The 27,435-nt window shown below is 39.2% G+C and overlaps 1 protein-coding gene across 5 annotated transcripts in view; it reads right to left on the bottom strand.

The window, feature by feature from the left end:
- The window catches only part of PLD1 (phospholipase D1), a 219,010-nt gene that overhangs the window by 95,338 nt on the left and 96,237 nt on the right, over positions 1 to 27,435 (bottom strand). For all 5 annotated transcript variants that reach the window (XM_070466417.1, XM_070466419.1, XM_070466415.1 and 2 more), the window contains 8 exons: positions 26,681 to 26,826; positions 26,346 to 26,454; positions 25,185 to 25,250; positions 21,261 to 21,319; positions 20,067 to 20,159; positions 12,085 to 12,237; positions 8,319 to 8,468; positions 7,510 to 7,593 (listed from right to left, as the gene is read on the bottom strand). In XM_070466417.1, the coding sequence (XP_070322518.1) occupies positions 7,510 to 7,593; positions 8,319 to 8,468; positions 12,085 to 12,237; positions 20,067 to 20,159; positions 21,261 to 21,319; positions 25,185 to 25,250; positions 26,346 to 26,454; positions 26,681 to 26,826 (860 nt within the window). The remainder of the gene's footprint in view (positions 1 to 7,509; positions 7,594 to 8,318; positions 8,469 to 12,084; positions 12,238 to 20,066; positions 20,160 to 21,260; positions 21,320 to 25,184; positions 25,251 to 26,345; positions 26,455 to 26,680; positions 26,827 to 27,435) is intronic.

Here is a 27,435-nt window from a genome sequence, read left to right as displayed (position 1 = left end):
ATTAAGTACAATATCCCTAACGATCACAGAGGTAAAAATCTCTACCAAAACTTCACAACTTATTAAAAAGGATCATGACAAAATGGGATTATTCCTAAGAATGCAAGGTTGGTTTAAAAGTTAAAAATCAATCAATATAATTCAGCACATCTTGACAAAATTCAATACCCATTTAGAATAAAAACTCTCAATACATTTTAAGTAGAAAGGAATTTCCTCAAAGTAACAAAAGGCACCTATTTAAAAACTTCCTAAAGCATGTAATAAAAGACTGAAAGCTTTTCATCTAACACTGAGAACTAGAAAGATGTCCATTCTTACTACTTCTATTCAACATTTTACTGATGATGCTAGCCAAGGCAATAAGGAAAAAGGACGAGAAAAAGAAATACAAGGCATACAGATCATAAAGGAAAAAGGAAAACTGTCATTATTCACACATCACATGCTCATCTATGGGGAAAAATCCTAAGGCATCTACAAGACAGTTACTCACACTAGTAAGTGAACTAAGCAAGACTGCAGTAGGGAAGATCAGTATTAAAAAATCAACCGTATTTCTATATGCTGGCAGCAAATAAATGGAACATGAACTTTTAAAAATACCATTTACAAAAACATAAAAAACATGAATTACTTATTGGTAAGTGCAAGTATGTGAAAAGTACAAAATACTGATGAGAAAATTTAAGATCTAAAAATAAAAATGGAGAGATATACAGTATTCATGAATTGGAAGACTCAATATTGAGAAAGAAGAACATATTTGTTCTTGACATATCTTGTAGTGAGTAGTGGTTTTACTGTTCTTTTCCCTCTGATTTCTCAGCTGGGAAGAGAACTGGAAATGGGCATTGGCACAGGCAGAGAGAACCTCAGAAGGCCTCTGGTTCAGGCTTGAGGAAAGGAAGAGTGGGATCTTCTGGCAGTGGTAGGAGTGGCAGGGAAGGGCCCATAGGTATCAAAAACTCCGAGGAATTGGAATTTTCCCTTCCAATGGAAGAAATGTGGTTCGAAGAGGAGGATACAAATATTCATTGCTTGGCTCTGGATACAAAGTATCATTGCAGAAATTGTGTAACAGAACAGGGCACATTTCTATCAATAGCCAGAGGACTAAAAAGGGAAGCAACAGGCAACCCACAAGTGGTGGGTAGATCATGGAGAGAGAGGAGCTCAGAAAAGCAATGCTATATAAAGTTGTTTATGAACTTCTAGCTCACTCCCAAGCTGCCCACACATAGATTTGATCCTAAATATTATATAGAAGAATTTGAGAACTGAAATAAGAAATAAATCACTGCCCAAATTGGCCATTAGGTGGAGAACATGGGGGACAGATCTAAACAGCACTGCAAAGACTGTAAAAAGAAAGATCTCACTAAAGACACACAGATAGAAGACTAGTTGGAACATTCTGCATGGACCTAATGGACCACTTTCCTGCTAAAACAGAAATACCAGTATTTTCTGTAAGATTTAAACAAGACCCAGAGTCATAATATTCAAAGCTTTCAGAATACATTAAAAAGTACTTGGCACACCAAATTAAAAAAAAAAAAATCAGAAAAATCTCAACTTGCAGGAAAGCCATTCAACAAATGCCAATTCCAAAATTATATGCTGGAATTATTTAATATAATTCTTTGCTAGATATTATAAAAATATTTCAACAAGTAAGGGTGAACACTCTTAAAATGAATAGAGAGTCAAAAAGTCTCAGCAAAGAAATAAAGATATAAATAAAAGCCAAAGAGAAATTTTCAAGCTGAAAAATACTACAACAATCAAACTCTCAGTGAATAGGGTCACTAGAACAGAGGTGACAAAGGAAAGAATCAGTGAACTTCAAGAGAGATAAAGAGAAATTATCCAATTTGAGTAACAAAAGATTTTCTAAAAAATTAACAAAGCCTGAAAGACCCATAGGACAATACAAAAAGATACTGATTTGTGTCATCAGAGACTCAGAAAAAGAGGAGAAAAGGGGAAATTCAGGAAAAAAGTTTGAAGAAACGATGGCAGAAAGTTTCTCAAATTTGATGAGTGACATAAACCTACAGATTCAAGAAACTCAGTGAACTCCAAATAGGATAAATTCAAACACCACAATCAAACATAATGACAGGAAGAAAATATTAAAAGCACTCAGAAGAAAAACAATGCATTATTTAAGAGGGGAACAATAAACAATAAACCAAATGACCATGAATTTTTCATCAGAAAACACTGAGGCCAGAATGAACTGGAGTAAATTGTAACTAGAATGTATAAAGATCTTCTGCAATTCAGTAATAGGAAGACAATCCAATAAAAAAAGAAGAAAAATAAGATTTGAACGTGCCTCTAAAAAAAGCTAAACAAATATCCAAAAGTCACAGGAAAATATGCTTACCATGAAAAGACATACGCCAAATTTGGAAAACTCAGCAGTGGTGACAGGACTGGAAAAGGTCAGTTTTCATTCCAACCCCAAAGAAAGGCAATGCCAAAGAATGCTCAAACTACCGCACAATTACACTCATCTCACACGCTAGTAATGCTCAAAATTCTCCAAGCCAGGCTTCAGCAATACATGAACCGTGGACTTCCAGATGTTCAAGCTGGTTTTAGAAAAGGCAGAGGAACCAGAGATCAAATTGCCAACATCTGCTGGATCATGGAAAAAGCAAGAGAGTTCCAGAAGAACATCTATTTCTGCTTTATTGACTATGCCAAAGCCTCTGACTGTGTGGATCACAATAAACTGTGGCAAATTCTGAAAGAGATGGGAATACCAGACCACCTGACCTGCCTCTTGAGAAACCTACATGCAGGTCAGGAAGCAACAGTTAGAACTGGACATGGAACAACAGACTGGTTCCAAATAGGAAAAGGAGTACATCAAGGCTGTATATTGTCATCCTGCTTATTTAACATAAGTTAAATATGTATGCAGAGTACATCATGAGAAATGCTGGGCTGGAAAAAGCACAAGCTGGAATCAAGATTGCCAGGAGAAATATCAATAACCTCAGATGTGCAGATGACACTATCCCTATGGCAGAAAGTGAAGAGGAACTAAAGAGCCTCTTGATGAAAGTGAAAGAGGAGAGTGAAAAAGTTGGCTTAAAGCTCAACATTCAGAAAACTAAGATCATGGCATCTGGTCCCATCACTTCATGGGAAATAGATGGGGAAACAGTGGAAACAGTGTCAGACTTTATTTTGGGGGGCTCCAAAATCACTGCAGATTGTGATTGCTTTCATGAAATTAAAAGATGCTTACTCCTTGGAAGGAAAGTTATGACCAACCTAGATAGCATATTAAAAAGCAGAGACAATATTTTGCTAACAAAGGTCCATCTAGTCAAGGCTATGGTTTTTCCAGTGGTCATGTATGGATGTGAGAGTTGGACTGTGAAGAAAGCTGAGAACTGAAAAATTGATGCTTTTGAACTGTGGTGTTGGAGAAGACTCTTGAGAGTCCCTTGGACTGCAAGGAGATCCAACCAGTCCATCCTAAAGGAGATCAGTCCTGGGTGTTCATTGGAAGGACTGATGCTGAAGCTGAAACTCCAATACTTTGGCCACCTCATGCAAAGAGCTGACTCATTGGAAAAGACCCTGATGCTGGGAGGGATTCGGGGCAGGAGGAGAAGGGGACGACAGAGGATGAGATGGTTGGATGGCATCACCAACTCAATGGACATGAGTTTGAGTAAACTCCGGGAGTTGGTGATGGACAGGGAGGCCTGACGTGCTGCGATTCATGGGGTCGCAAAGAGTTGGACACCACTGAGTGACTGAACTGAACTGAACTGACTGAATACAAATTAAAATCACGAGAGACTACTGAATACCCTTTGGAATGGCTAATATTAAAAAAGAATGATGCTGGGAAAAATTGAGGGCAGGAGGAGAAGGGGGCAACAGAAGATGAGATGGTTGGATGGCATCATCAACTCAACGGACATGAGTTTGAGCAAACTCCGAGAGACAGTGAAGGACAGCGAAGCCTGGCATGCTGCAGTCTATGGTGTTGCAAAAAGTCAGACACGACTTAGTGACTGAACAACAACAACAAAAAAGACTAACAACAGCAAGTGCTTGCAATGATGAGGAGGGATGAAATTCTCAAACATTGTTAGTATATGCAGGTCAGAAAACAGATTGACAGTTTCTTAGTGGAAGGCGCTCTTAGTATTGATATGATACAATAACTTGAATTTACTTTCTAAGATAAGGGTTATCAAATTATGCACCATGAACCAAATTTTGTCTATTGCCTGTTTTAGTATGGCCCATGAGCTGTTAACATTTTTAAAGGTTTGTTGAACACACAAACACTTGCATAAACAAGAATATGCATCAGAGACTACATGTGACCTGAAACGACTGAAATATTTACTTTCTTGCTCTTTACAGAAAATGTTTGCCAGCCTGTTGAAAGTCAGAAGCTTTTGAAATTTTGGGGTCATAATCCACAGGAATACATTATGTATTCATCTCAGTATTTTCATCCATCCATCTATCTACCTACCTACCTATCAATCAGTCTTCTATTGACTACTGAAATAAAAGTTGCACAAAATAATAACCCTAACTTCCACTTAGGGCTTCCCTTGTGGCTCAGCTGGTAAAGAATCCACCTGCAATGTGGGAGACCTGGGTTCCTGGGTTGGGAAGATCCTCTGGAGAAGGGAAAGGCTACCCACTCCAGTATTCTGGCCTGGAGAATGTGATGGACTATATAATCCATGGTTTCACAAAGAGTCGGATGCAACTGAGTGACTTTCACTTTCATTTTTCGACTTAAGCTGCAATTCTCCTCTCTCTTCTTTCCTACCTTTTCTTATTGAATTATTTAAATAAAATTCTAAATATAACTTACTACCTCTCTGCCTAAAATATTCACCTGTCTTTATCTGGACAGCGCCATCACCCAGGACTCAAGCCAGCCTCCTCTCCTGTGAAGCTTCCACAGCTCCTGCAGGCTCAGTCACTGCCCCTTCCTCTGTGCTTCCCTCACCCCAACCTCACCCTGTGCCTTCTGCTATGCTGATCTTCACCACTGAAGTGAAGAAGCAAAGTTGCTCTGTCATGTCCGACTCTTCGCGACCCCATGGACTGGGGTCTACCAGGCTCCTCCCATGGGAGACCTGGGTTCAATCCCTGGGTCGGGAAGATCCCCTGGAGAAGGAAATGGCAACCCACTCCAGTACTCTTGCCTGGAAAAATCCCATGGATGGAGGAGCCTGGTAGGCTACAGTACATGGGGTCGCAAAGAGTCGGACACGATTGAGTGACTTCACCACTGAGCTGGCCCTAATCTGTTCTGCACATAATTTCCTGACTGTATATTGTCCAGGGTAGGGGTTGCTTTTCATTCATCATTCTGGACATGTGCCTGTCACATAGTGGCTGCTCATTAAGTATTTCAGAAATGAATGAGTGAATAAATTAACAAATGAAAGAATGGGTGGTTAAATGAATTAACGAACAAAAGAGCTAAGCACTTCTAGGTCCCAGGTTGTTTCTCATTTCATTAAATCTGCCTCTTTGCAACCCCATGAACTGCAGTACACCAGGCTTCCCTGTCCATCACCAACTCCCGGAGATTGCTCAAATCTGCCTTTGCTTGCATATTAATTGTTTCAAAAAAAGAGTAACACAGTTTTCACTCATATATATGATGTCTCTTGATTTAGATCAGAAGCTTCTAAAGGGCATGTGCATCTTCTCACTATGCTTTTCATTCTCTCAGATCCAGATATATCAGGGTGTGATAAAGTTTCTGAATGCTCACTTTTGCAATATACTTGTACAAGAATTTTCTTCACTTGTTTTGAGGGAAGTTTCTGCAAAGGTTTTAGTTCAGAGAGTGTTGCAATAAGATGTTATCCTAGCACAGTCACGAAAAAGAAATAACCTGCTGATTCTTTTTTTTTTTTTTTTTTTTTTGCTGACAGAAGAAACATTCAACTTTCCATCTCTTTAGATGTTTAAATGAGAGCCTATATTTCAGTGTTCAGAACCTTCAAAACATACATTATTTGCTTGTGTAAAACATGATAATATGGACTCAGTGGAAACACTATTTACAGTCTCTTTCATGTCCTAGTCAAACTTTCAGAAATACTTTTTAAAGGAACACACCTACTACATTAAGCTTGAACCTATTCTCCTAAGTGTGTGCAAAGTATTCAATCAAAGAAATAGCTACTAAGTCCAAAACTTTCTTTTATTTCTGGTAGCTGACTTGAAGAGATAAAATTTGGCAAGAATAAAAGGACCAAGATTAAGCTCCTCCTAAATGTGAGAATAAACAGAAGCACAGACATGCTGATTATCACAAGCCTTATCTGCCGACTTCAGATCAATGGTTCTCAACCAAGAGGGACTGTGCACCACAGGGGACATTTGATGACCTCTGAAGATATTTTGGTTATCTCAACTGGGACCTTGCTACTGGCATCAAGTGGACAAAAGCCAGAGATGCTGATGGTTCCAAACACCCCACAATACAAAGAACAAGCCCCCGCAATAAAGAATTATCTGGCTCCACGTCAGTAGCGCCAAGGTTGGGAAAGCATGCCCTAGACTTAAACATTTCCTCATCAGTGAGGCAAAACAGTAGAAAAAGATGAGTTCACATTCCTAATTACTCTCCTTTCCCCCCGAAACCTAGAATCAGGAGGAAATGAATTATGACGCTATTTTCATAGTTCAATAAAGATAGCATTTGGAAAGAAATAGGATAGGGAAAAATGGGGGTGGGAGGAGCATTTCAAGCAACTAAGTTCTTAGAAGGAAAACATATCTTAGACATTTTCATTTCCATTGTAGGAAATGTTAGCATCAGCAATGGGTTTTAAGCGTCCAGGCAGATGGGTTATTGGAACTAAAGTCATACTACAAGGTCTACACCTCCTCCAGGAGTAAAACTTCCCTAGAGCTAAGTGAATTTTAAATACAAGAGACTTGCAATGGTTTTAATTAGCATTTTAACTCTCCTGGATGATTTTAAAAGGGATTAGGAAGTTGAAATCTGATGCATCTCTAGAAAAGCGAACCAGGCTTAGTCATTACAAAGGATATTTTAATACTAATAGGTAAATGGAAATATTCCATTTTCAAAGGGACAATTCAGAGGAAGTGTATTCATCGGACCTTGTGACAGACATACCAACATCATGGAAGATATCCAAGAAAGACTATTTTCCATGATCTCTACACCTGCATTTGCATTGCAAAATAATCTTTACTGCAATAAATGTTGGTTATTTGCTTCCAAAAGGGAAAACAAAAACAAAATTGCTCAAATTAAATATTTTTACAATATATATGGATGTGAGGTTTTTTTGAAAAGACCTTTCAGTGGAGGCTACTACAATTAATTAGTTGGGACTTTGACCAAAACATCTGTGAATACTGCTGTCTTTCTTAATGTATGATTCTAGAACAGTACAACACTGTTGTATATTCCTAAATACAGAGATCTCCAACTCCCCAGGGACATATACTAACCACCAATCTGTGATAAATATTTCTTCTTTTGCCTCTTCCATTGCATTTGCCACATCTTCAAAATATCCTTTGGCATTAACATACCTGAAAGACACAGTTTCTGTTTCATTTTTTTTAACCAAAAAGATAAAAAAAGAAATCTATCATATGGCAAAACAGAAGATGGAAGCCACTGCCTAGAATCTCTACAAAACCACCAGCTTACTTTGTATAACTGGAAACAAAGACTGAAAATAGCATGTTCTGTTTGCTAGGCAGGAAGTACAGTAAATAGACAGAAGTAGGCAACCTGACTCTTTTCTGCTGAGAGAATAACAAATTGAATGCTCTCATCATTGTATGAGGTCAGATGCACTCTCCCACTCTACTGAACTCACACACCATTGTTCTTCTGAGACTGAAAACAGACCATTTTCTAACCCATGGGTAGAATAACATGCTAAGCAAAATTTTATTTAAAAGAAATGCCTACCAAGTAAATTTCTTTCTTAAATTATGGCTAATGACTTAAATAAACTTTCATTTGCATCATTAAGAAAATGTATGAAGCTAAATTTTAAAATCAAACTTCACAATCTAAAGCTAGCTATCTAAAGTTCATTTTTAAAAAAATCATAAAAACAAAAAAATGGAAAAATAATCTATGTTCAGTAGTCCTATAAAGGCTCTTGGGAAGTATAACACATAATATTTTTTCGCAGCTTCGAAAATTGATTCTGGGTGAACTTAGACCACTGTAATATTAAATGCTAATATTAAATATTAAAGACTATGAATACCTTCATAGTCTTAGAGCAAAAAGATCTTACCATTTAGCTAAAGTGTTCTCTTGGATAGCAGCATATGACCCAAATCGATGATCTTTGAGAAAGTCGGGGCCATACTTTTGGATGAATTCTTCTATAGCCCCTCCCCACCACCGAGCATGTCTATAGCTGTTGCATTTTAAAATCAGTGTCCTTCAAAGAAAAGCAAAATATGGAAAAGAATGGTCACTTTATGCTCTATCTCTTTAAACAATTTAAGAATTAAACATGTCCCATTTGTTTTGGTACTGCAACAAAGAAAATTTTAGACAAAGAGCATCCTACTGATATGAAAAAAGCAGACTTTTAAATGGTTTTGACAGTATTTACAAATATATTCAATGTAGCAAAAACAAACTTTCAGGTTACTTATTCCCTCATTCACTTATGCAAACATATGTAAAGGCCTGGAGCTAACTGGGCCAAGCTGTGAGGAAGACATGGAAGAGGCATAAAGTGAGGTCCTACATCTAAGTCTTAGAAAACTATGGGTTCCTGTAAAGGACATTTCCCTTTGACCCACCTGGTGTCCATTCCCTCAGCCTCTGGAAATAGCCTGATCATCCCGTGCCTTCTCTGGGTCTACCAAACCCCCCAAAATGGCATACTCCAGCTCCTGATTCCAAAGACTGGTTCAAGGATGATATTCATAAGCCAACTCCACCCAAAAAGTGAAAATAAAATCAAGGACTTGCTCAGAAATGCCAGCAGGAGACTCTTCCCCTTCCACTAAACTTGGTTTGAGTGTAAGAGGCAGCCATCTTGCTACTACCAGGAGACCAGCCTGAGGATGGAGCAGATTCCAGGAGACAGAATTGAGAAACTCCAGGAAAATGCACCTCTATGACATAGCTGGAGCCCTGGAATGAGCCATGGTTAACATATCTGATTAATTACTTCTGATGTAAACCAGGCGGCACTGGATTTTTTTTTATTGCCAATGACTAAATGATCCTAACTGGTTACAGATTTGTTAGTGCTGAAAAAAAAATTCAAAGTGGGAGATTACAAAAAGTTATTACACGACAAATGCCAGAATAGGTGACTACCACTAAGAGGTGGAAATAAGTTATCCAAATTTGAAGTTCAGAGAAACCAAGGTGTGGGAACTCCCTGGCAGTACGGTGGTTAGGACTCCATGCTCTCACTGCCAGAACTCCAGGTTCTATCCCTGGTCAGTGAAATAGGAATCTGTATGTCTCCAGGAACTGCCAAAAGGGAAAAACAACAACAACAACAACTAAAACCCAGAGAAAACAAGGTATTGAAGCCAGCAGTCTCCCTGCCATTTAGGCAGAAACTTGCCCCAGTAGAGGACCTGTGCTGTGAGTGAGCAGGGAGTGTTTGCTTTGGGGAGAAATGTAATGAACCTGATAAGAAGGAGGGAAGGGGCTATATGCACAGACCCTAAAATAATTATTTACAAAGATTAGGGATGTCCAAACTGGTCCCCTTGATATGTCAGAGACTGATGCTTGGCTTTTGTCTGGGGTGTAGGGAGGGGCGAGGTGAGATATGGTGGTGCTGGGAGTGAGGCATTCTCCATCGGCCGCAGCAGGCAGACATGGGGTTCTGCAGAGCGGTCCCCAGGGCACAGAAAATGCCTGGGCTTGACCCAGCATGCAAGCACTGCTCCAACTGAGCTGAAATGCCTCTGAAAACCAGCTATGAGAAAAAGATACTGTAGAAGAGATAAAGGACAAACAGAAGTCTTATCACAGGAAGTGAATCAGAGGTAAGGAAAGAAAAAAAGGACCATTCCAAACAGAGAGGTAGAAAGAAGAAGGGTGACATTAAAAAATGTGTGAGGAGGGGTGTGAAGAGAACCATCCCTAAAGAACTGAACGACTGCTTTAGGGAGGGATTGTCAAATGAAGGTAGAGAGATAAAAGGCCTTAGATAGTAAATGGAGGAATTTGGGCTTACTTGATACAAGGAGGGGGACCGCTTACACCAGAGAGGGAGCAGATGAAACCTGGATCTGTATGGATTCATTTGGCAAGGATGCACAAGCCAGTGAGGACAGGAAATGGAGATAAGATGGCCAGTAAGGCAACCGCTACAGCGACCAATGACAACTGTGGTCTGATTTCTATGGTCCTCCAGAAGACAGGAAGTAGTACCAGGAGGGAGGTGGCTTTTTTTTTTTTTCTGGCTACACAGTGTACCTTGTGGGATTTTAGGTCCCTGATCAGGGATTGGACTCAGGCCCTTGGCAGTGAAAGCACAGAGTCCTAACCACTGAACTGCCAGGGAATTTCCAGGAGGGAGATTTAATGGCAGCATCATTATATTTCCAATAACATCCTGAACCTCCCATTGTCTGATATTGGGAAGTTCAGCATTTTTCACACACACACACACACGCAAACATATTAGTATGAGTAGTATATTTATATTAAATATATATATATATATTTGATGTCAGTCAGTGTGTATAGAGAGAAATGTATTGTTGTTGTCATTGTTCAGCTCACTCAGTCAAGTCCGATTCTCTGAGACCCCATGGACTGCAGCAGGCCAGGCTTCCCTGTCCTTCACCATCTCCCAGAGTTTGCTCAAACTCATGTCCATTGAATTGGTGATGCCATCCAACCATCTCGTCTTCTGTTGTCCCCTTCTCCTCCTGCCTTCAATCTTTACTAGCATCAGGGTCTTTTCCAAAGAGTCAGCTCTTTGCATCAGGTGGCCAAAGTATCAGAACTTCAGTTTCAGCTCAGTCCTTTCAATGAATGTTCAGGGTTGATTTCCTTTAGGAGTGGCTGGTTTGATCTCTTTGCAGTCCAAGGAACTCTCAAGAGTCTTCTCCAACGCCACAGTTCAAAAGCATCAATTCTTCGGTGCTCAGCCTTCTTTATGGTCAATTCTCACATGCATACATGACCACTGGAAAAACCATAGCCTTGACTAGACGGACCTTTGTATATCTGTATGTATTCATACGGGCTTCCCAGGTGGCTAAGTGGTAAGGGATCTGCCTGCCAAGGAGGGGATGTGGGTTCAATCCCTGGGTCAGGAAGATCCCCTGGAGCAGGAATGGCAACCCACTCCAGTATTCTTGCCTGGAGAATTCCATAGACAGAGGAGCCTGACGGGCTACAGTCCATGGTGTCACAAAAGAGTCGGATGCAACTTAGGAACTAAACAACAAAAATATATTCATATACCTGAGCCTGAACTTTACAGAGACAAATATATATATATATATATATATATATATATATATATAAAAGAGAGAAAAAGACACATATATATTGTATAACCACAACCTTTCAGAAAGAAACATTTATCAACACACACACAAACTCACTAATAAAATCTATAATAATTGTACAGTTGAATATCCTTCAAGGTATCTTTTTAAAAATCTGTATGTAAACAGAATTTTTATAATCAAATCACTTTGTACTTGTTTTATTAATTAAAGGGTATCCATTCATAAAGTAAAATTCTACTTTTTAAAAACAAAATCTATTACTCCTTATCTGTTTGGTAAATTGGTATTATTGGGTAGTCAATTTTGTTAAATCAGGCATATATTTTGTTAAAACAGGCACACAGCAATACATGGTATCATTTATTCTGACTCTTGCATATAGGATACTCTGCATCTTAAAGATATAAAAAAAGTAGTTTCATTACTTTTAATTGAGGATGAGTTCTAAACAATAATTTTGTAATACCTAAATTATTTTACCTTCTTCTTCACTTAATGTTGGGAGAAAAACTGTTTTTAGAGAAATCTTTTAAAAATCTTTCCAAATTCTACCTTGAAAGATTATCAATTCGGAGTCCATATTTCGTCTCTGTCTCCTTCCTCCCCACCTTAACTCTGAATTCTTTATCCACCAGCAGGACGAAGGCAATAGCACCACTGTCTGGTTTCATATACAGTAAAAAGGAATCTTTTACTATCAACCACCTGTAAGAAGGAAATACATATTTTTGAAGTTGTACTGAATCACTGAAACAAAGGGAACATGTTATTATGACAAGTTTGAAGTAAGCACTCTAGCAGACAGTAAGCATAATTTTATCTTTTACACCAGGGATCTATTTTTTAAAAATATGAAAACATTATGAAACAGAAAAACAATATAAAAATCTTCCTATTATGTTTCCCTGAGAAGTACTGGTACCAAGCAATTCAAGACGATGCACTGGCCCTTTAGACACTAAAGGCAAAGCCTGGAAGGATGTCCCTGATGTGGGTGGGCAGTGCTCACAGGATGCACAGCAGGAACCAAAGCTGTTAGAAAAATGGGATGGGTTAGTGTTTGCTAAAATAAACCGCCATGGAAGAGGCAACTGAGTCTCTGAGTAAGTGAAAATTCCCCTTTAAAAAAATTCAATAAGCATCCAGGACTCTGCATATTGTTCATTTCAAATTATTGGTGGTTTAAGGACCATTAATAAATGATGCTCAGTGGAACATGATCTTTCAAAAGTATATCTGCAATCAATTCAATATATTTTTAAGAACTTCACGATGGAAAAGTACAGTGATAAACTGGGAGTTAGAGCAGAGGTAGAAATCGCACAAAGATAAATCAGACATGTTTTCGAAGGAACTTAATAGGCTGGTGGGGCACAATAACAATGCTAGGCTGAATGGGATAGGTATTAAAGGAGGAACGCAGAGAGAGATGTGTGTAAGGAAGGTGTTTTCAGTTCTAAGAGAAAGAGCTAGTGGCATTTCTCAAAGAAGTGTTGTCTGAGCAAAACCAGGAAGGAGCCCAACAAGCAGAGCCCAGACAGGTAGTCCAGGTGTACATCCCACATGGAGGGAAGAGTTAGCACAGGCACCAAGGCTGGGAATGCTGCCTGACTGGGGACAGTCTGGGGAGGCCAGGGTTTTAGGAAGTGTAGGGAGTGGGGTAGGGGGGCCTGGCAAAGGTCACACTGAGGAGTCTGAAGGCCACGTAGGTAATAGCACAGTCACCTGCAATTGTGTAGTGGTCAAATGAATTGGTTGATAATTAAAGAAACAAACAATGGGAATATTATATCACATATTAGGCAACATAAAGCACGTTATGAAATAGGTAGGGCCAGAATACCTGAACATAAATGAACAAATATTGTAAATGTAACACATGAACTCAGAAGTTAAAGGAAACCTATAACAAATCATTACTGAAATTGCTAACCACATTACATTTTAGTGGCTCTCTAATTTGGGATTTAATGTAGACAATCTACATTGATTTCCACGTGGTTTCATTTAATTGGTTCTTTAATATATAGGCTGTCTCCTTTCCAATTAAAGGGGGTGGGATGGATTTAGGATAACACAGTAAAGGTCATACATGTGTTAGGATTAACAAAAGGGAAAACATCAAGGTCAGAGAAAGCAAATATCTAACCACAACACTAATATAATTATGGTAATGACACACGAATGTGGGTTTGAGCTTCCTGGCTTTTCTTTTTTTTTTTTTCATTTATTTTTATTAGTTGGAGGCTGGTTTTTCTTAAAAAATGAATAAATTAAGGAAATAAAGAAGTCGCCCAACAAAAAGATAAATTCCAAAGAAAGTTTCTTGCTTGGAACCTAATATAAAGCAACTGAACAATATTAATGGATAACACTCTCAATAGATTTCAGAAAATGCAGAAATTCATGTTTTATAAGAATTCTCTTAACACAGCTCAATATAACTGCCAAGGCCATGATATCAAAGAGAAACTCAGTCATTCTGATGGGGCTGAGTTATGAGTTACATGTAACTGCTTGTTGATGAAAAGTCGGTCAAGATTTAAAGACAGTAGACAGATCATGTATCTGTTAAAGGTCCTTCTTTAGCTGTGGTCCCTCGTCCCAGCTTGACTTTCTACGTAAGCTAGAGAGCAGATGGCAGGGCACAGGCCCAGAGCAGCAGTGTGCTATGTTGCTGACCAGGAAGGAGCCACAGGCTTTGAAAACCACAGCTGGTGGGTTTGTCAAACTGAGAAAGAAAAGTCAAACATACCGGACTTGGGAACTTGTCTAGAAGTCAAGGTCACCTGAATGGCATCAGACCCAGCTCTGGCCAGAGCTACACACCAGACACAACAGTGAGGGATGAAGAAATACGAAGTGTTTAGTAGTGACTGCTGGATTTTGAAATCTGAAGGCAAAAGATAATGGTTTCTGTTTTGACGATGATGAGTTGTTCTCTGTAACAGTTGTTAGATATAAGGTGAATTGATGCCTGGCCTTTGTTTAAAGCTCTTCTTAATTATGCCATTCATTAAACATCTTCTTGTTTCTCCTCTTTGTCTCTTTTGTCAATAGACTTTTTTTTTAACAGGAGGATATGCATCAAGAAAGGAATTCATCAAGCAGTCTTCTGAGAGTCAGCACCTGCTGCTCAGGGATTAAATGTCTGCTTGAAGTCAGCCCCCCTGGGCTCCAGTTTTGGTTCTGTCACTCGCCCTTTTCTGTGAACTGGGGTAACTGAGCCTAAGGTCTAAATCCATAAAACAAGGGTAACAGTAACGTCCAGCTCCTAAGTATTTCTGAGGATTCACTGAGATGACGTAAGGATGTTGCTTAGCACAATGCCTGGAGCCAATAAATGTGAGCTTTCATAAATTCTCTTGTTCTATACCAGGTGAGATTATGGTCTGTTCTAACAAGATATGACCTGTTCTACTACAAACTGTGTCATTAAAATGCAGATAGAGCCACCTAGGTCACATGTCACCTTCTCAGCCTCATCTCACACTCTTCCTTCCCACCACGTTGGTCTCACTGGTCCTGAGACGTGTTAACCTTCTTCTCTGGGCTTCTCCATTTGCTCTTCCTCACTTATTTCTTCCAGATCCTCCCATGAGCAGTCCCTTCCTGTCAATCAATCTTTTGCTTAAATATTTCTCCACGGGAAGGTTTTCCTGGGCTCCCATCCCACCCGCCTCTGCATCCTGTTTAGCTTCTTCACAGCACTTATCACTGTCTGGAACTATTTATTTGTCTGCTTGTTTCTTGTCTTTCCCTTACTAGAAAGTGAGATCCTTGAGAACAGGGAATGTGTTTCATGTCCACTGGTATCTCCCCAGGGCCCAGACAAGTTCTTCAGCAAAGCAACACTCTTGCCTGAATTAACAGCTGCACAAATGGATCACGGAGAGTAAATAAAATCATTTAGACGTAGTCACTGTCTAAAAATTGTAATTCTTGGTATAGTTTATAGTTCAGTAAATGCTAAATTTATTTCTTATAAATTATCTCTTATTTGAGATAAGAAATTTATCATTGAGCCCATCAACAGGATGTGCTGTTTAAGTAGATGTTTTAAATCGAGGGAAGAAATGCTTACTGTGCTCGCCAGCAGAACAGAAGAAATGTTTTTTTTTTCTTTTCTTCATACTTGTGCCTGAGACTTGGTTGAAAGTTTGATTGCCTTGTTTGCCTTATGTCAGTTTGTCAATACAGAATATACAAAATGATCAGAATCTTTTTTTTTTTTAATGGATACAAAAATTTAAAAAAGAGCTATGACCAAGTGTTGCCCTTAAAAGTAACTCTCATTTAGACACTAATAGTCTTCTCCTGTGGGAAATTTTCCAAACAAAATTTGTCAGCTACATCTTATCATTTTTGTTTGGTACTGACATTTTATACCCCATGAATGTAACTCAGGAAATACTTATTAATATGGAACCAAGGCTTCAAGTTTCATGGAAAGATTTATACAATTTAAAATGAAGAGACATTTTATTCTAGGGAAGACCATATCCTTTTAGATGGTTCTGATTGAAGTCTGATATGCGTGTTCAGTCACTCCAGTTGTGTCCCACCCTTTGCGACACCATGGATTGTAGCCCACCAGGCTCCACTGTCCATGGGATGCTCCAGGCAAGAATACTGGAGTGGGTTGTCATGCCCTCCCCCAGGGGACCTTCCTGACCCGGGGACTGAACTCACATTTCCTGTGTCTCCTGCACTGTAGGCAGATTCTTTACCCACGGAGCCACCAGTGGAGACTGAAATCTGATATATCAGACTTTAAAAAGGGGGGGAGGGATATTTCCTTTATATAACAAAGCCTCCCGCTTCTATCTTTTCGGGCTGCCCCTTCTCACAGAGGTTACAACTCAAAGGTCAGTTCCTTGACTTCTGTAGCGAAAGCCTCCGTCTGAAGTCCTCACGTCCCTGACTGTCCCATCACCTTCTTTTTCTTTCAAAGCTCTGATCAGCACTTGCGCTACTGTCATTCACCCTGCTTGTCAGCTTCTCCACTGTTTCTGATCTCCTCCAATAGGTGCTCTGTGAGGGCAGGAACATGGCCTTCTTCACCACGGCTCTCACAGTGGCTAGAACACAGCCTGGCAAACATTAGGCACTCAATGAATGACAAAATGGACCAGATCCAGGCTTCCATTGCTTGCGTCGATGTCTTAGGTTGGGTTGCTCTAGAAGTCCACTCTGAGACAAGGATGGAAGTGAGAGAGCTTCGTAGGGAGCTTAGTAGGAAGCAGCGGAAGGGAAGGGCGGGAAGGAAGAGCGGGAAGGGAGCCATCGAGGATGTGTTTTCACGCACTGGATTGTGGGCAGCGGGGCTGCACATCTCCCAGGGACCCCTGGGGGACAGTGCAGAGTTTGCTGGAGAATCACCCTGCCTGAGGGGTGAGGGGGCTGGACTCGAGCCAGCTCTTGGCTGAAGGTTGTTCCTAGGGGCTGCGAATGCCTCCAGCCTACTCTGCGCAGGCAGCCCAGAGCAAGCCTCCAGTCAGACTCACCAGTGCTTGCAGCCCCAAATCCATACTTAACACTTACGCAAAGCTGATGCCCAGGGAGTAGGCAAGAGGAATCTGGGCCAGGGCCCCACTGGCTTGGAGGCCCTGCCTCCCCGAGAGGCATGGTGTGGCGCAGGGAGCAAGGGCGGGAAGTGAAAGTGCTGATTGCTCAGTCCTGTCCAACTCTTGGCGACCCCGTGGACTGGAGCCTGTCAGGCTCCTCTGTCTGTGGAATTCTCCAGGCAAGAATACTGGAGTGGGCTGCCATTTCCTTTTCCAGGGGGTCTTCCTGACCCAGGGATAGAACCCAGGTCTCCTGAAATTGCAGGCAGATTCCTTACCAGGGAAGTTCATAGGGGCAGGAGCAGGCTGGCTTATGCTCTGCTCCTCTCCTGGGTTCTGTATCACTGTAAGTAGGAGGGTGGGAAGCTACTTCAAGTGGGAGTCTCCGAATTTCCTGTGATGTCACTTATACCCCAAGTTTCTGGGGACATTTAAATAAACTACAGACGTTTATTTGAAAACAAATATTGTCTAGTCTACTAGTACCCTGTTGATTGTAGTTAAAAAATCTTTTGTTTTTTGTAATACAGAAACTCTCAGCTTCCTCTGGCTTAATCTCTTGATCTTTCCCTTGTAATTTCTTCTATTCTTTAAAAACCCAGAAAATAAGAAACCAATCTAATGGTATTTTTGGCTGGCAGTGTATCTGAAATACACGTTTAAAGATTCTAGTTTTAAGCTTATATATCTTCAACTCACACATAATTTAATTTCATCTTTACATGAGTTCATATTTTTTTTTCAAGGTTAGAAAAATAACAAATATATCTTAATAGTTTTTAAAATTCCAGTAAATTATTATTGAAACAAATAGCTGTTGTCTATTATGTTAAAACATTGTCACAGATGCTTTGAGGAACAAATAAGAATGAGATAAGAATATTTCTCTATATAAGGAGTCTTTAGTTGGACAGGACATAGGACATGAATTAAAGTTTTCTGTCTATATCACACTTACCATAATATACATCCTCACAAATATAACTCTAAAATTACTCCTGAACACTACCTTTTTTTGGTTTATTTTTTATGTATAGTTTAGTGGGTCTTAGTGTATTTTAGTTTACTATATTTGTAAATTTGCATGTTGTCACCATTAATATCTAATTCCAGAATATTTTCATCACCCAAAAAGAATTCCACATCCAAATGCAAACTAGTACAGCCACTCTGGAGAACAGTGTGGAGATTCCTTAAAAAACTGGAAATAGAGCTGACATACGACCCAGCAATCCCACTGCTGGGCATACACACTGAGGAAACCAGATCTGAAAGAGACACATGGACCCCAATGTTCATCGCAGCACTGTTTATAATAGCCAGGACATGGAAGCAACCTAGATGCCCATCAGCAGACGAATGGATAAGGAAGCTGTGGTACATACACGCAATGGAATATTACTCAGCTATTAAAAAGAATGCATTCGAATCAGTTCTAATGAGGTGGATGACACTGGAGCCTATTATACAGAGTGAAGTAAGAAAGAAAGAAAAACACCAATACAGTATACTAACGCATGTATATGGAATTTAGAAAGATGGTAACAATGACCCTATATGTGAGACAGCAAAAGAGACATAAAGAACAGACTTTCGGACTCTGTGGGAGAAGGCGAGGGTGGGATGATTTGAGAGAATAGCATTGAAACATGTATATTATCATATGTGAAACAGATTGTGAGTCCAGGTTCAATGCATGAGGCGGGGTGCTCAGGGCTGGTGCACTGGGAAGACCCAGAGGGATGGGATGGGGAGGGAGGTGGGAAGAGGGGTCAGGATGGGGGACACATGTACACCCATGGCTGATTCATGTCAATGTATGGCAAAAACCACCACAATATTGTAAAGTAATTAGCTTCCAATTAAAACAAATAAATTTGTTTTTTAAAAAGAATTCCACACCCAGTAGTAGTAACTCCCCATTCCCCTTGTGCTACAGCCCTTGGAAACAATGAATATACTCTGTCTCTACAGATTTACTTATTCTAAACCTTTCATGTGAATGGAATAATATAATATGTGACCTCTGTATCTGTTTCTTTTTCACTTAGTGTAATGTTTCCAAGGTTAATTCATACTACAACATTTATCAGTCTTTCATTTCTATTTTTCATTAAAATTAAAAAATATTCAAATATAATTCAAAAACCATAAAATTCACCGCTTGAAAATGTACAGTTTAGTGGTTTTAATATATTCAAAAATTTGTGCAACCATCATGGCCATCTAATCCCAGATATTTTTCAGAAATAAATCCCACACCCATTAGTATTCTTCATTCCTTTTTATGGACAAATAATATTCCATCATAGGGCTGTACCATATTTTGGTTAACCACTCATCAGGGGATGGACATTTGGACTTTTTACACTTTTTGGCTACTCTGAATAATGCTGCTATGAACATTCATGAATAAGTTTTAATGGAGATATATTTTTTCAGTTCTGTTTGGAAATACCTGGGGTATGTGGTAACTGTATGTTTAACATTTTGAGGAACTGCCACTCTGTTTTCCAAACTGGCTGGTATCATTTTACATGATGCACCAGTAATGCATGAGGGTTCTAATTTCTCTACAGCCTTGTCAACACTTGCTATTGTCCAATTTGCTCATCACAGCCATCCTGGTGGCTGGGAAGTTGTAGATCACTGTGGTTTTGATTTATCTTCCCCTAGTGACTAGTGATGTTAAGCATGACTTGTGCTAATTGGCCACTGTCTATTTTCTCTGGCTGACCAATTTTTGAACCATATGCCCATTGGGTTTTAATGTATGTAATTGGCATACTCTGCTTACAAGTGCAATTTTGAGTAGAGTGTTTAAATAGAGCTGAAATCTGGAACTTAAAAATAATGTAAAATTTGCTCTGCCATGACTTTCAAAGATCTACAGTTGAAAACTAGAATATAAAAACTCCCTAAATACTCAGTTTATTAAGACAAACACACAAAACTCTCAAGTCTCACCTCTTTGCCCACCGATAGCAGGCTCTCCCCTGGCCACAGCAATTCAGGCCTGGTATTCTGTGTCCTCCAGATCTTTTCATTATCATACCTTCTCTGAAAGAGACATCAAGTTAACTCATCATCTTTAAACTTCCAGCGCACACTTAGCTGATATAGCCTCATAACTGGGAACTAAATAAACTCTTCTGTTCTCCCATGCCCTTCCTCTCTACTTTTTCTGCTTTCACTGTCAAATAGATCAATGCTATGCTTACTAGGCTGAGAACTCCTGCAGCCAATCTTTAAAAGCACCCTGGTGGAGGTAGGCCTGTTGGCGCAGGGGACAGCATACTGCACACATAGCAGGACCTTGAGCATCCCAGCTTCTGGCTCTAAATGCTGAGCATTCCCTCCAGCCACCATCATGGCCTGAAAAAGACCCCACATGTTGCCAAATGCCGGCACGGGGAAGGTTCATCTGCTATGGAGATCATTGACAATGCTCACCCACAGATTCCAGGGTATTTCTGCATCCCTTCACCTACAGTTCTAGGACCAATCCATGTCAAAGAAGTAAAGCAAAGCTATTACTTTGGAAGGAGAAATATCCTAACTCTGAAAGATGTGAAAAGAAAAAAACAATAATAATGGCCAACCAACAAACAAAAATTAAAAGAACTACCAACAATGTTCTTGACTAGAAAAGTTAAGCTCTTTGTAATATCAAGCTCTCATTTCATGAAGGATGTGATCAGTCACTCAGTTGTGGCCAACTCTTCGCAGCCCCATGGACTGTGGCCCATCAGAAGATAATCATTAAGTAAATTTCAATCTTGTTATGTAACATACATTTTATACAGTATTACTTTTAGTCAATATAATAAATGATAAATAGCTAATTTTTATGTGATAAAAAGAAGGGATCTTGTATATTTGATTTTTAATGCATTCTCGCACACATCATATTTGTTCTCTCTGTTAAACACCCACTACTGTGGGCTAAGAGGAGAAGGAGTGCGGAGCAGTAGGCACCCTTGTTTAATGTAGCAAAATACTCTGTTTTGTATAAATAGGTCCCTCAGTTGCTCTGACTCTGTTGGGAAGAAAACAGTGAAGCCAGGGGAGCTCCATCACCTTGGTATACCAATAAACCAAAGGCTACAATGCTCATCAACTTTTCATACTTCTCCTTAGAGATCCAATACTGAAACTTACATGCCCTTTGGTCCCAAATCATGGATGAAAGACAGCTGGCTTATATCAAGAAATTCTGTCTGAAAAGAGGCCAAAAATCCAGACGTTAGAAAGCAAAAAAAGAAGAGGAAAAATTTAGGCATTCAAAAAATATTATATACCTCCATGTATAAGCACATCTGGGGTACTCTACAGATTACACAGATCACAATGGCACTGCCCTGAAAAAGTATTTTTTAGAAGGATATACACAATTAAAACACAACCAAGATAGTGATGTGTGCTCTAAGATGTAGAGACAAAATGCTCAAGAAGGTCACAGTGAGACCTGTCAACAATAGTAGACCATGTCAATAGAGCCTTAATAGAAAATCAAAGACAAAAAGACACACTCCGGGCATTAGGAGGCAGAGGAGAGACCAGACACAGAAAACAGTCCACATCAATCAAGTTCTGTGGGAAGAACCGTAACATTACACGTAAAAGCAGTTATCAATAGAGGTGCAGAGAGAGGATGACTGCTTCCTAGCTAATGGGACATCACAGAGGAAATGGCGTTTGATCTGGGCTTATAAATGGGATTAATAAAATGAACTATAACAATTTTCCTTTGAAGTTTTGTTTATGTGATTGTGACTGCCTCATATTAACCTTGTAAGAAAAAGTTACACATCTCTCAAAGCTGTCAGTCCTGTGAGGTCCAATTGATTTTCTTTCTTAGGGTGATTGGAAGAAGTCTTTAAAATTCAAAAGGATTTAAATATCTTTAAAAACCTCAGATCAAACATATTCTCACATAGCACTTTTTATAAGGATTTTGAAAGTCAAGGTCTTTATATTTTATTTCTTATATCAAACATGGTGATTCGGTACCATATATTTTAAAATTCTGATTTGTGGAAATGCATTCCAATTGGAAAATATAGAAATATATAGGTTATTAGAAATGATATTACAGACTTTAAGCTGTAGAATTTGAAATGTCTTGAAATCCTCAGCCAGAACTTCTCATTTTATCTCTAGGGAGCAGAGAGAAAAATACTAATCCTAGTTTATACTGGAAGAAACTTCTCTAAAGGTGTAACTAATTTATGCAAAGTCAGAGACTAGCTGAACGGAAGAATAGGAAATGAAAAGCAAAAATCAGGGAAACCATTCATCTAACACTTGGATATTTTCTTATGCATATATAGCTACTATCAAATCATTGACAACAGGAATATTATTTAAATAATTAAGAAACCATAACTTCAGAATATCATACAAAAGTTGCTAAATGTAGAGAATTTCATCTAAATAAAAAAACACACGTTAGCAATGCGGAAAATTTAAGGCTGTGTATTAAGAAAAAATTCAAATTTATCCTAATGTTTTACTAAAGAGAAATTTGAATAAAGAACTAGAATTATTATATAGAATAAAAGTCCTTGGCAATAAATTTTCTAATATAGATTTATGGGATTGAAAACAAATGTAACCAAGTCAATTTAGAAACAAACCTAAATAGTACAATTTGAAATTTAACAAACATTGTATTGTCCAAATATCTCAATGCATCTTCAGTGATAAAAATCCCATTTGCGACTTGAGCAGGCGAATCTCAGGAATAAGAATTTAATGATTAATTTAATCTGACAATATTCCATTGGGTTATTGATCTCTAAATAATGTACTGATCAATATCCTTTGTCTTTCCAAAGGAGCTTGTTAAATTTAAATGCTAGGAAAATAGGGGACCAAAGGGTTCCCATGCCAAAGGACAAGCAACAAACCCAGGAGATGATAATATCTCAAAATTTCTGGAGCTTGTCTTATGCTTGTAAAAATATAAATTAATTATAGATGATTATATGAAAATGATTTTAATATTTCTATCTGCTTTTTGCAGACAGAAATTTGAATATGTCTCACAATTATCAAAAGGGACACACAGATGCCAATCTAATTTCACAAGTATCAGGCAGAGCCCTGCAAGCTAGTCTCTGAGTCAGATTATCATTAGTGTGAGAGGAAAATAATGTTCAGACAGATAAAATTGTATCCTACGCTTGAAGCCTTTTGGAGAATACCGCTACTGGGGAGAATACTCTAAGTAGCCATTAAAATGAGGGCGTTCCCTGGCAGTCCAGTGTTTTGGACTTGGTGCTTTCACTGTTGGGGCTCCGGATTCAATTCCTCGTAGGGGAACTAAGGTCCTGCAAACCAGGAGGCATGGCCAAAAAATAAAATTGAATAAATATGTGTTACTTCTCATTTTTTTAAAATCAGTTGTAACTAGGTTTCCCTTCACAAAGGAAACATTTAGAAGATACTCTGGAGAATCTAAATACAACATGGCTCAGCTTTTAAAAGATTTTTATGATTAGAAAGGAAGTTAATGTGAACATTTGAATAAAAGTAAACGCTTTAAAATCAACATTAGACTCCCATTTTTAGTAATAATAGAAGTAACATCCTTATTCATGATGTTCTTTCAAAGAAGCACATTCCTGAGTTCTAGAAGGGAAGAAGTATTTCCCATCGGCCTTCTCTTGAAAGTCTCTGGTTGAACCCAAATTGCTGGCTTCCCTGGGAGAACTCTTCTTCCGGATTATGAGACCACAGAAGCTCCTTTAAGACCATCACATGTCACAGTGAAAGCTGGTGCAGAAGGTTTTCCAGTGCCAGGTCATTTGTGTGTAACGGGGACCAGCTGGGTGCAGGGCCTGCCCGTCTCCAAATAACAGAGAGGCAGGCATCTACAGGGCAGCAAGAAAACTCCGGATGGTCAAGGCACTCTTGCTTCCTTCCTAAATACAGAGGGCTTCGCTCTTTCTGTTCACCTGTTCATGCTGTTCTCTAAACCAGAGGCCGGATCATAACCGCACCTACTCTGAAAGTCTGCATATACACCATATACACATGGTCACGTTCCACAGCAGCATAGTTTATACAAGCACAAGTGCAGACTCTAACAATCCAGTGTCCTCTCAATGATCTGAACCTTTGGATAACTGAAGCTAACCCTTTAAATATTTAACCCCACCTTCAAGGGCCTCTAAAGGCAGAGCTCATTGCTTTCTGATGCCTTCTGTAAAGCCCACTTCCTCCGCTTGCCACGTGAGTGCCTCCCAAATGTAGGCCCTGCAGCAGTTTCTAAGCCCCACCACCTCTCCTCTCTTTTCTCAGAATTCTCAAGAGTTTTTCCTCTCCTTAGCGATTCCCATGCTTCTCACTTTCACATGAAAAGACAGGACTGTTACAGGCATCACCGGCCCGTCAGACGGTAATTACAGTATGCTCCGTACAATCTTTGGGTATTCAACTCTGTTCAGCTGTCTTCATCACTTACTACTCAATGTTTTTTTCCTTCAGTGTTAGAAATTCATTTTGGCATTTTCTCCTCTGAAAGCCTGAGGAGTGAAGGAGGTTGATTTCTAGATAATCTAGTAGCATTTCTAGATAATCTTTAGGAGTATTTCAAGTTCATCTAAATTTATTGTTATATTAATTATCATAGTTGATATTTTAAAAATAGCATTACCCTAAACTGGATCCTCACTGTCAAATCAATTTTGTTTTCCTATTTTTTAATTTTATTTTTTTACCGAAGGATAGTTGATTTACAATGTCATGCCGATCTCTGCTGTACAGTAAAGTGATTCAGTGGTGCACATATAGACATTCTTTTTTAAAATACTCTTTTCCATATGGTTTATCATAGGAGACTGACTATAGGTCCCTGTGGTGTACAATCAATTTTGTATTGATTTTGTATTGTAAATTGTAAATTGATTTTGTGGTGTAAAATCAATTTTGTATTCATTTTATTTAGCTTAGTTTAACTCAAAGAATAACGCAGAAGTGGATACAAGCACTTGTGTTAATAAAATGATCTAAAATGTAGCCAACACTTTACCATTTTATAAAATTACTTCAGAATTTAAAGCACTGCAAAGTACTTACTGTCGCATGATAGTTTCTATACATGGGCATTTTTAGTAACTTCGTCAAGTAATCTTCCAGCTGTTTCTGTAATACATGTACATTTCAGATTAAAGATCCTATCATACTTAAAGGAAAATACAATCAGTTAATGACAATGGCATGATCCTTCCATCCTCTGTAAGTCATTCAATTATTCATTAATATTATCACTGGACAAGGAACATTGAACACGTCTCTTTCAAAACATAAAAGTTCCAGATTACCAAAAAAACTGACATTTTACAAAAATAATTTTTATTTATTTTATTTTTGGCTGTGCTGGGTCTTTGCTGCTGCCTGGGGTTTTCTCTAGCTGGGGCAAGCGGGGGCTGTTTTCTAGTTCGGTGCACAGGCTTCTCATCACAGTGGCTCCTCTTGTTGCGGAGCACAGACTCTGGGGCACTTGGGCTTCAGCAGCTGCGGCTCCCAAGCTCTAGACCACAGGCTCGGTAGTTGTGGCACACAGGCTTAGTTCCTCTGAGGCATGTGGGATCTTCCCAGATCAGGGATTGAACCCGTGTTTCCTGCATTAGCAGGAGTATTCTTTACCACTGAGCCACCAGGGAAGCCCCCAACACTGACATTTAATTGTTAATTAAATTTAAAAATGAATTAATCTTCTGCCCTAGGCAGCACCATATCACTGCAGCCGAGTGGGCAGACCTGTCCCCTGTCCTGGGGCGTCTGTCCTGCTGTATGTGTCTGTACTCTGTCCTACTCTTCTCAGACCCTCACTGCTCCATCTATGTCTGGGAATGAGATTTTACATATATTTAGGATAAACCACTATAGATTCTGAAGCACATATATGGAAATAGATGATTTTTAAAAGAGTAGATCTCAAAGCCCTCAGCTATGATCTCAGTCTTGACTCACAATGAACCCCAGTGAACAGGAAGTGCAGCTTCCCCATAAAGTCACTCCTGACGGACAGCCTGCTTCCTCCTTGGGGGAGTGCAACCTCCCCAGGGCCAGAGTGCCCTGGGGAAGAAGCCTTCCCTAACTAGTTCCCGAGAGGTAAACCAGCCTAGGTGATGGATCGATGGGTAAGAGAAGTTGCACCTCAACCTTCAGTCAATGCCATCTTTCTACAGTGCTGCAGGAGTTTGTTCTGAACAACAGAAGAGTGAAAGGACTTACCCTTCTACTAAAGAACTGTTCTTCTTGCTGGATCATGTTTTCAGATGTGCGGGGCAAAGCTGGCATCTCTCGGGGCTCTTCTTTGACATTCTGTCTTCTAAATGTGTGTCTAAAATGCACACACACACACACACACACACACAATGTAAACATTTATTATTCTTTGAACCATGACTCTCACAGTATTTTTCATGAGATGGTTTATTTTTAGAAGAGTCTATTTAATAAAAAGAAATATCTAGCAACAATTGACTAGTTAACCAATAATATGAACCAAAATATTCTTTCTATACAACCCATATACTGGGATAATTTTATAATCAATTCTGGGTTACCTTCTGGTGGGAATGGGGATTCGGATAAAGGCTTTGTACTTGAGCAGTTCTCTGTGAAATTCTTGAAAGTGCTTGAACTTCCTCTTCACTTGCCATTTAAATTCCCCATGTGTTAATTCAATAGTGTAAAGATTGACGCTTGGTACCTATAGTGGTAAATAAAAATGGTTGCTATTTTAGATAACAACAACATCTCTCTGTGTACAATAGTTAATTAAAAAGTAACATGAAAGTATCTTGAAATCCAGCTTACTTATTTTGTGTAAGGAAGGAAGCAAAATGTTTTTTAAAAAATGACTGATTACAGAAGTAATATTCTCTTAAATATTCATCTTATGATATATGCAAGACAAACTCTGACTTACATCAGAGGCAAACCTCCACAAATCTTATTGTTCTAAATACAAAGACACAGACATATCTCTGAAACAAGGAGCCAGGTAAAAGAGACAATGAGTGACAGCCCTAATTAGCCATCATGCGACTGTCCAGCAGTGAATGCAGGGGGTGGAGGGAAGCTGAAGGAAGTGAGGTCCATTGTGGAGCACAGTCTTAGTGCAGTTTTGCTCTCCACAAATGACACTAACGCCCTCTCCTTCTGAAATGCCTTCAGAGGTCCATCCTGGTCTACAATAGCTCTCTGTCCTTTAGCTACACCAGTGACTAGGAAGGTACAGGATGATTAGAAGGAAAAGGGCAAATGATCTTCCTACACACAAAATATTTCCCCAACCACTTAACTAGGATGAATTTCC

The sequence above is a fragment of the Odocoileus virginianus genome, chromosome 4 (assembly GCF_023699985.2).
Source record: "Odocoileus virginianus isolate 20LAN1187 ecotype Illinois chromosome 4, Ovbor_1.2, whole genome shotgun sequence".
NCBI lineage: Eukaryota > Metazoa > Chordata > Mammalia > Artiodactyla > Cervidae > Odocoileus > Odocoileus virginianus.
This window is presented reverse-complemented; position numbering and strand designations above follow the sequence as displayed.